We start from the raw sequence: 10,661 nt of genomic DNA, 5'->3' as shown, positions 1-10,661 counted from the left end.
TAACCACCCAGATAGCAAAACACACTCGGGCCAGTTCCAGCCAGATTCTCGCCTGCCGGAGACTTACCCCTCAGAGCTCAGACTGACTACCTCTGCTGGACCTACTCCGGATGCCTGGACTCACTGCCCGAGTCAATCGAGCCAGATGCGGCGGCCGAGCGAGCCGGCGCTGCCGCATGCGAGGCGGAATCAGCCCGCGACGCCGCGAGTAGGTTATGCGCTGTGGCCCGGAGCTGGCGCGATTGAATATATAAAACCCTCATATTTGTTAACGTTATTACATCCATTTGTGTTGATATGACAGCAAACGCATGCTGAGAAGTTCGGGGGCGTGGTTGATTTTACATAAAGCGTTTGATTGGAAGCTCGACTCCGCTCATTTTCGCGGCTCCTCCTCTGGCTCCATCAGACAGTCCTTCTGCGCATGTCAAGGCTCCAATTTCAGCAGTCTTTTGCGACAGTTTGTGCCCGTCAAGCAGGCGTTTTGCCCTCAAGGTGTTCAATGGGAAAAGGGGCTGTCGCGTCGTCCATATTTTTTACAGTCATTGGGCTGAACCTAATCAGCAAGCATGCCAGTGGGTAGAGACGCAGTTTTCAGATGCTCCTTTGGAGGACATTGAGAAAACATTGTAAATTGTTTGTTTTGGAACATGCTTTGGAAGCAAGAAAAAAAAAATGGTTCGAAATTCAAGCAAGTGTCTTGCATCTGAAACTTTACCTGCTGCTGATTTCACTGTAACAAGTCTCGATGATGGAAACTTTGGATAAAAGATTGGCTTGCTTGTGATTATAGACTGGAAGATGACACAATATCTATATGAGTACAAAGATTTAATTATTGGAAAAATGGATGAAGCACAAGAGACTTTTGCTTTGACAGAGAAAGGCTCTTTAACAAAGATTATTGGAGCACGCAGAGGAAAAATGGGGGCATGTACCTGCAAAATGAATGAAATAAAATCAAGACAATCTGAAACTGGAGGTGTTGACGAAGCAAAGTGCCTCCTGACCACATTTCTTAATACTCTTGAAGAGTTTGAACAAGCTAATGATTCAGTGCAAATGTTGCAGCCTGTGGAAGAAAGAAAGGTGGAACAAGAAAATTGGTTTCAGCCAAAAATGGATTGTTTTAAAAGATTTATTGATGAGATGCATGTTTGGATTGCTCAAAGTCAAAAGGAAGTGGAAATTCCATATAAAAGAGAACAAGACCATCTTGACAATGGTGTGAACTTTGATGAGAGTATTTCTGAGACTATTCATGGCGTGCAGCATCAAACATTTCAAGATCATCATCTTCATCAAAACCAGGTCAATCATCTTCAGCAGCATCATCTGCTGTGTCAGCACGCCTAAAAGCAGAAGCTAAAAAGGCTGCTTGAAAGAAACGTGCCGCTGTGTTTGAAAAGAAACAACAAAGCAAAGGCTGAAATACAAGTCTACAAGAGTTTTGAAAAGTAAAAAAACGAATATTTATGAGTACTGTGAACTTGCTCCATTTGAGAACACAAAACCGTTTGAGTTCAACAGAAGATAAACACTTTGATAAGAGTCTAGAACCACTTCAGTGTGAGTAAATGATGAAGATAAATAAATCCTAATCTTCAAACTTTGTCAAAATGTGACGTTTCATCTGTATTTATTTGTGCAATTGCTGATGTTATATTGTTTTTTAATTCATGCAGTTCTAAAGCAAAAGTTATGTTTGTTCCTTCTTTTTATAGCCCTGATCTGCAAAATGATCTGATCCATGACTCAAAAACGGCAATATGAGCCCAACTGTGAGTCTTGTGATCCGCTGCACCCCTATCGATTACACACACAAACACCTGCAGTCTCTGGACTGCTTTTGCTAGATAGATAGATAGATAGTCAAGAAAGAGAAAACCTGTCAGATACTTTATGCAACCGATATGATCAAATCATAATATTTCAGGTGATTTCTCTGAATCTCTGACTCACATGACATCACATCAATGTCCTTGACTGCACTGCTAATTTTTTGTTAGCCACAAACAGCTTAGCCCTACACGGTAAAACAAATTTTTGCTAAATGTACGGTAAAAAATGGCAGCTGGAGTTGCTAGTAGCTACTGTAATGATACTGGTGACATGGTGAAGATAATATTATTATATTATTCTAAATGTTATTTTTGGAGCTGTGGTGTGCCTACTTTGATTTGGGTGACATCAAAAAAAGATTAAAAAAATTAAAAATATATATATAATGCTCAGCATATATGAGTACATCACAAATGTTTATTTTAAATTTATATTTTAGCAGGAAGTTGTACAATATTATATTTGTGCATATACATTAGATTAGTTGGTTCTGAAGCCAAATCTGGAGCTTTTCTAACTAAAAAAATAAAAATTACTTACAATAACGGTCTAAAAACTAGTAAATCTAAACATATATTTTATAGAAAAACATTAAATACAAATTTAAAAAGAGGAAAAATCTAATTTAGTTGAAATTTTGTAGGTTGTCATTTTTTTGTGCAATATTTAGCTTTAATGTAATTGTATTATCTTTCCATTTCTAAAGATGTTTGGTGATTAAAATATTATTTTAATAAATATATCTGTTTAATAAATCTGTTTTGTTAAAATGCACCAAAATACATTGCCTCAATTATGTTGGGCACTGTATATATATATATATATATATATATATATATATATATATATATATATATATATATATATATATATATATATAAATTTAGGATTTTCTTAGATTTGGATGACACTAAAAACGTTTTTAAAAGTAAAAAAATCCAAAATACAGAAATAAATAAATGCAGGAATAAATAAATATGATAATAAATAAACACGTAAATAATTACATTTGAACATAAACAAACAGTCAAATAACTAAATGGAAAAATCTAATGAAAAAAATTATTTATTCATTTATTCATTTTCTTTTCAGCTTAGTATCTCTATTAGTCTGGGGTTGCCACAGCGGAATGAACCGCCAACCTATCCAGCGCATGTTTTAAGCAGTGGATGCCTTTCCAGCTGCAACCCATCACTGGGAAACACCCACACACACCCAACCACACGCATACACTACGGACAATTTAGCCAACCCAATTCACCTAAAGCGCATGTGTTCGGACTGTGGGGGAAACCAGAGCACATGGAGGAAACCCCATGCAAACATGGGGAGAACATGCAAACTCCACACAGAAATGCCAACTGACCCAGCCAAGGCTCGAACAAGCGACCTTGTTGCTGTGAGGTGATTGTGCTATCCACTGTGCCACCGTGTCTCCAATATAGATATAATGATATATAAAAATTCAATTAAATTCAAGCAAAAATAAATAAATAAATACAGGAGAAAAATAATATATATATGAAAGCCAAAATAGAAACAAAAAATAGAAAAAAAATGTTTAGGATTTTCTTTGATTTGGATGACATAAAAAAAGTTTAGAAATGTGTAAAAAAGAAATTCAAAAAATAAATAAATACGGAAATAAATAAAAATGCAGGAATAAGTACATATGAAAATAAATAAACACATTAATAATGTGTTTATATTTAAAAAATGTAGTAATAATGTATTAATATTTAAAAAATAATATAAATAAAAATACATGCAGAAAATATAAAAGGAAAAATATTTAATTGATTAATTTAGGATTAACAATAATCCTAAAACATCCCAATATCTGTGTTATTAAGTCATTTACTACTTTACACATTTTTCTATTGTTACATAAATCTATTTATAAACCTAATTATCATTAGTTAGCACTGTAATCTCACAGCAAGAAGGTCGCTGGTTCGATTCCCGGCAGGCTCAGTTGGCATTTCTTTGTGGAGTTTGCATGTTCTCCCTGTGTTGGCGTGGGTTTCCTCCGAGTGCTCTGGTTTCCCCCACAGTCCAAACACATGCACTATAGGTGAATTGAATAAGCTAAACTGGCCGTAGTGTATGAGAGTGAATGTGTGTGTATGGATGTTTTTCCAGTACTGGGTTACATCTGGAAGGGCATCCACTGTGTAAAACATATGCTGGATAAGTTGGCGGTTCATTCCCCTGTGGGGACCACTGATGAATAAAGGGACTAAGACGAAGGAAAATGCAGCTTCGGTCTTCAATATAAGCGCATCCTAAACAGGCCATTGATTTTTTTTAGCATCCAGCAGAGGGGGGAACCGAGCTTGGAGAAAAGTCTTTTACTTGAGCTGGTAAATTCTAGAAGTTCTTTATTTTTTCTTTTCTCTATATTTTTGTAAAGAAGAGGCATTGTTTTGCAGGAACAGCTTGCGTGAGCATCAGTAAGTGTTGAGCTGTGCATCTCTGGCCGGGTGATGGTGCAGTTTCAGATGAAGTCCACATCTGCTCACATCAACACACACAACAACAAACAAGTTTCCTGATGACTCCAGACTTTACGCTTTTTTTGCTGTCTGCATATATATATTTTTCGCCTTTTCATTTTGCAGGTAGCTGCATATTTTGCCAGGGCGGGTCTCAGGTGTGGATACAAAAAAGGGTGGGGGTGAGGGAAAAAGTGAAGGAGAGAAGAAAAAAGAAATCCCATTTATTTCCATCCTCCAAGGGTTTGTTTAAAATGCTGACTCGCTGGGTTGACGGAACGCACTGTATGGGTGTATCATTATATGGTCAGCTTTAGAGATGCATCTGAGATGGGCTCTCTAAGAATAGGTGCATGTGCGAATATCAGCCCTCATATTTTATATGAGGTAGAGAGAAACATGCAAACACATAGGAATGGCTATATACAAAAAAGGGAATGTTTTTAATGATTAAGCAGATGTAAGGTGAGGATATTTAAATGATTTGCAAAATAAAACCGGGAAAAATGTAATTAATTAAATAAAATGAAAATATATCAATATAATGAAATGAAATAAATAAGTGTAAATAAGTAAATATGTGTTGTTTGGGAATCTTCTGCTAAAATAAAATAAAATAAAATATTGTTTAGTGTGTAGAAATATGTGTTGTGTAAGAATCTTCTCCTAAAAAATGAATTAAATTAAATTAAATTATGTTTAATTAGTTTAGTTTGAAAAAATGCATTAAATGTTGATTTAAGAGCAGGTATTTTAAAAATGTTGTGAGGTATCTTCTCTTAAAAAAATAATAAAATAAAATAAAATAAAATAAAATAAAAAAAATAAAATAAAATAAAATAAAATGTTTGGTGTGCAATAATGTGTTGCGTGAGAATCTTCTCCTAAAAAAGTAATTGAATTAAATATAATAAATAATAATAAAATAATAAAATAAAATAAAAATAAAAAAGTTTAGTGTGTGGAAATATGTGTTGTGTGAAAATCTTCTCCTAAAAAAAAAAAAATAATAAAATAAAATAAATAATGTTTAGTGAAAGATGCAGAAATATGTGTTGAAATATATTTAATGTTCATTTTAGAGCAGGTATTTAAAAGTGCTGTGAGGTATTGTCTCCTAAAAACAAAACAAAACTAAATAAAATATATCAATATATATAAATATAATGAAATGAAACAAACACATGTACATAAGTAAATATGTATTATTTGGGAATCTTCTGCTAAAATAAATAAAATAAAATAAAACTAAATTAAATTAAATAAAATAAAAAGACTAGTGTGCAGAAATATGTGTTGTGTGGGAATCTTCTCAGTAAACCAAAAAAAGTAAAATAAATAAAATATTGAAATGAAATGACATTTAAATGAAATGAAATTTAGTGTAATGAATAAATAAAATAAATAAAAAAATATGCAGAAACAAAAAAAAAAAAAACACAACAAACAAAATATGAAATATAAAACTAAATTATCCAGAAGGTTAATCAAGTATTTTGTATAAGGGAAATCAGATCTTAGCCCATTCCCGATTCTTTCTTCTGCATAAGCCTAAAAGGTCCGCCCTCCACATTTGTGCAGCAGCGCTGATAAACGGTGGGACGTCCACAAAAGTGAAACCTCAGCATTGCAGTGAAGCTAAAATTTGCCTGTTCCTTAAAGACATCAATCTTATCGAAGGGCTCTTATGTAAAACACAGAATCTCTCGCCCAGATAACAGGAAACGATGCACCTGTGAGTCTGAACACACCTGGAGCTCTGCTTTCACAATCTGTTCAGCCAAAGAAACCTGATCCTGCGCTGAACCACTGGTCAACAGCAGGAGAAGAAGATGTAAAACGTTTACCAGCGCAAACATGAGCGTTCACACACTTTTATCACATTAAGAGGGATTCTTCTGGTGTTTTGAGTTCTTTAAATCTTGAAAACAGAAACGTCCTCAAACTGTTTCTTTTACAATAAAGATCAAAATTAGGCAATTTGTAAACCCTTTTTTGTCAGAAATAATGTCACTTTAAAAAATGATAAGGCAAATGACACCTATTATCTTACATCCATATATGTTATGTATTTACAACATGCATTTATTCTAACTTTATTTTAAAATAACTTTATAAAGCATATTATTTAAAATACCTTGAAATGAAAATAAATAAATAATAAAATAAATTAATGAATTAACAAATGTAATTTGTTATGAACATTTGTAATGAAACAAATTAGAGAAACATCTGATTTTCATTGAGCAGGTGTAATATTCATCAATATTAATTAATCAAATTCTTATATTCACTGTGGTGCTGCTGTTTGGGGTGGAATGACAGTTACATCATCATTATCCTGCAGGCTGCATTTTGTTCATGGGGCTTTGAGAAAATAAAAAAAAGAGCGGAGCTGCGGCAAAATAATAAATAAAAAGAGTGAAGCTATGGTCAAATAAATAAATGAAAAAAGTGCGACTGCTGAGAGTGCAAGCAGCTAGGGACACTGGGCCTAGCGGCCAAAAAACGGACCGGCCCACCGGGAATTCTCCAGGTCCTCCTGATTAGCCAATCCGGGCCTGATGTCACTGCAGCAACATGCAGCACAACACTCTGAGTGACACAGGACACTACACATGCCACCACCGAGTGACACATGACAGTGAAAACTGGACATGCCTCCGGAAGTGTCACTACACTCAGTGGCATGTGCCAGTGGTATCTGTACATCAGATGTTGTGTCACTTCATGTTAAAACTGCTTCTACGATTGTTTTGGCAATACGATTGTTTCTACGATTTATTTTGAGGAACTTAAATAGAAGGTTAATATAGATAGTTAGTTGTACGCCTCGCTTACACATTGCTTAATACAGACAGGGTGTACAGCAATACGCAAATATCTTTACATATGAAAAAGAATTAAAATATTAAGGGTATATATATATATATATATATATATATATATATATATATATATATATATATATATATATATATGATATAAGGATATATAGCCTATAGGATAAATATATAAAGGATTAAATATTACAAAACATTATTTTCTAGCCTACATAAATATAAAAAACAAACTTTCATGCCTTCTTCATCTCGTGGAACTTTTTCAATTTATTCATAACAATTTGCTTTTGTATAATAGTATCATTATTATCAGTATTATGTATTATACTGTATGCATATTTATATTTGTTTAAAAAAAAAAAAAAAAGCTTAGATTTGCCCACCTGTCAGGTTTTGACCATATGGGGCACAGCATGTGTATTTGGATATAACTCAGTTTTTTGACCACACTTCGTTATTATTGTTTATTTATTCGTAAATTAGAACTGAATTGATAAATAGTTTTAAAAACAAATTTTTGCGCTAAACAAACTAAATTAATTATTTATAGGCTAATTAATGTCTGTGTGTACAAGGTTTCCCTATCGACGAGAGCGAAAGTGAAAGTAGATAATAATGAGGCCTTATCTCTCATTCTCGCGCTGCAGATGCTCTGTTTAACTGTTTTCTCTCTAGTGAAATGCTCAGTTTTTCCACTTACTAAGTCCACCATGTAAATAGCCAACGCGTTAGGGGTGCAACGCAACTGACTCTTAAAGGGAATGGGAGATGAGACTCTGATTGGTTTATTCTCAAAGCACACCAATAACTCATTAAGAAAATAAGCTCAACCCTTTTAGACCATGCGCCATGACGCAAAGCGGATGTTTCCGTCCTTAAATTAGCAAAAGTGGATTTTGACATGCCCTAATTGCAAAAATAATCAAAATAAGAGTCCTAGGTGTTAAAGAACCGTAAATATGCATACAAAACTCAAAATACAACACAAAAAATAACCAATATAAACAACAGAACAGTGATTTTTATCACTGACTGCCTAAATGTTTTTGTTTGGAGTGTATACAGGTTTGGTGCTGAGGAACGAAAACCGGTAAGTGTATGTATTTTATGTATGAGTATATTGTGATGTGTGTCTGTCAGTCACAGATGTACATTTTCATTTTGTATATTTATTTTTAAATGCAGGGTTTTTTAAAGCATCACACAAGCTGTTCTCAACCAATCAGAGAGCAGCTGCTCAACAACTCTCAGCAAGAACTTGACCGTATTTTTAGCACATCTTGTATTACTTTCTGCCTGTTTAAGCAAGAAGTAGTGAGGTTGCCATGTCCTCTATGAGTCTAACCCCTCTTTGTCTCCATAACGGTCAACTGATGTAATAACCACACAGTGAAAAGGTCACGGCTGACGGTGCAGATTCTATAGTGAGGTCTCTTTTTTTTTTGCAAAAGAGCGAGCGTTAGTTCACACTGATGTGTGCATGTTGACATTATCTGAGAGGGAGCTTTAGGACTCACCGAACCGCTCGAATCAGGGTCTTCACTGCGGGAATCACATCCTCCATGGCCACGTCACAGTAAGATTTGTCCTCAGTGTGCTCTTCTCCGACTCCCTCCACTGGCAGAGAACAAGACATAATAATCACAAACATCCACTGCTGTTCAGAAGACTGAGGCTGGTGTATGTTTTCATAAAGAAGAATTGATGCTTTTTTTAAACAAGGATGGATTAAACTGATCCAAAATGACAGTAAAGACCTTTGTAATGATGCAAAAGCTTTCTATTTTAAATCTGTTTTTTTTTATTATGAAGAAAAAATCCTCAAGATGGAAAATGTAGTAAAGTTTTTGGGAAAATATTAACCCTCATAATGCATTAAAAAAATCTGTGGCTCCAAGTTTTGTTATAATAATTATAAAAGTATAATATTTATATTATATAAATATATATTAAGTAACTAATTACCAGGGAAAGTAACTATTGCATTACTTAAAAAAAATCTAATAAATTGTACACTAATCTACACTATTTTAATGTTGTTGTCGGACAATGTAAGAAACAATAGCAGCATGTCCTCAACTAATATTTATATAGGTGGGCATAGATTCATTTTTTAATCTAGATTAATCTCACTAAAATCTTGAAAAAAATCTAAATTAAAATGGCTCATTTGAATTCTGCCAAAGGCATTCAGAATATGTGTGCTACCCAAACAATTACAGAAAGTAAGTCTTTGAATACAGGTTTCTCAAGCCAGGTGGCGCATTAGACCAGGGGCACATCTCCTGTTTCCAAAATGCATCACAAACTGCTTGAGAAACTGTTCTACTTTGATAATTGGTGATGAAAATAAATGATGTTCAATAAGATGTACTTGTGTTTAATAACTGTTTATTCAGTTAAACATCAATTTTGAACTGTGGGCCTACATAAGCTAACTAAAAGCCAACTAAAATGGAATTAAGATGTGGAGTATGCAGATATTAGTGGCACTATTGAAATAAACTCTATCAAGCCTCTTCAACTGCTCCAGAATGCAGCAGCACGAGTTGTCTTCAATGAACCTAAACGAGCACATGTCACTCCGCTGCTAGTCCGTTTGCACTGGCTGCCAGTTGCTGCTCGCATCAAATTCAAAACTCTGATGTTTGCCTACAAAGTGACTTCTGGCCTAGCACCTTCTTATCTGCACTCACTTCTGCAGATCTATGTGCCCTCCAGAAACTTGCGTTCTGTGAATGAACGTCGCCTCGTGGTTCCATCCCAAAGAGGAAAAAAATCACTTTCGCGAACGCTCACGCTCAATCTGCCCAGTTGGTGGAATGAACTCCCTAACTGCATCAGAACAGCAGAGTCACTCGCTATTTTCAAGAAACGACTAAAAACTCAACTATTTAGTCTCCACTTCACTTCCTAATCTGCAATTGCCTATTTGAATATCACACTAACTGTACAAAAAAAAAAAAAAAAAAAAAAAAAAAAAAAAAAAATTACTAACACTTCCCTTCTTAGACTTTACAGACCTGAAACTTGCCTATAGCACTTATTCATTGTTGCTGTTATAGTTGTGTAAATTGCTTCCTTGTCCTCATTTGTAAGTCGCTTTGGATAAAAGCGTCTGCTAAATGACTAAATGTAAATGTAAATGTAAATAAACACTGCAATCAAACTATTACCGTCATGTAGGACTTTTCACATATTTTCCAACAAGACCCACACAGTAAAGCACCACACACACACACACACACACACACATACACTAGATTATAATAACTATGCAAATAACTAGATTACAGATGTCTATGTAAGCGTAGTCAGTAGTGTCTTCGAAGTAAGTGAAAGATCCCGAAGGGCATCCTGCTGATTTAATTCAGAAGGGCACTCACCGGTCAGGTATGCAGTAGATCCCTGATAAAATATCAAGGTGAAAGTCATCATAGCTTGCGTAGAATAGACCCAGCTCCCAACCCAACTTTGAGT

At 34.5% G+C, this 10,661-nt stretch overlaps 1 protein-coding gene across 1 annotated transcript in view; it reads right to left on the bottom strand.

Annotated features, from left to right (window-relative positions):
* The window catches only part of kcnq4 (potassium voltage-gated channel subfamily Q member 4), a 120,588-nt gene that overhangs the window by 9,467 nt on the left and 100,460 nt on the right, over positions 1–10,661 (bottom strand). Inside the window, exon 11 of the mRNA XM_073931918.1 lies at positions 8,699–8,798. Within this exon, the coding sequence (XP_073788019.1) occupies positions 8,699–8,798 (100 nt within the window). The remainder of the gene's footprint in view (positions 1–8,698; positions 8,799–10,661) is intronic.

Source organism: Danio rerio, chromosome 19, assembly GCF_049306965.1.
Source record: "Danio rerio strain Tuebingen ecotype United States chromosome 19, GRCz12tu, whole genome shotgun sequence".
Classification (NCBI taxonomy): Eukaryota; Metazoa; Chordata; class Actinopteri; order Cypriniformes; family Danionidae; genus Danio; species Danio rerio.
The sequence above is the reverse complement of the archived record's forward strand: the minus strand, read 5'-3'. Positions and strand labels throughout refer to the sequence as shown.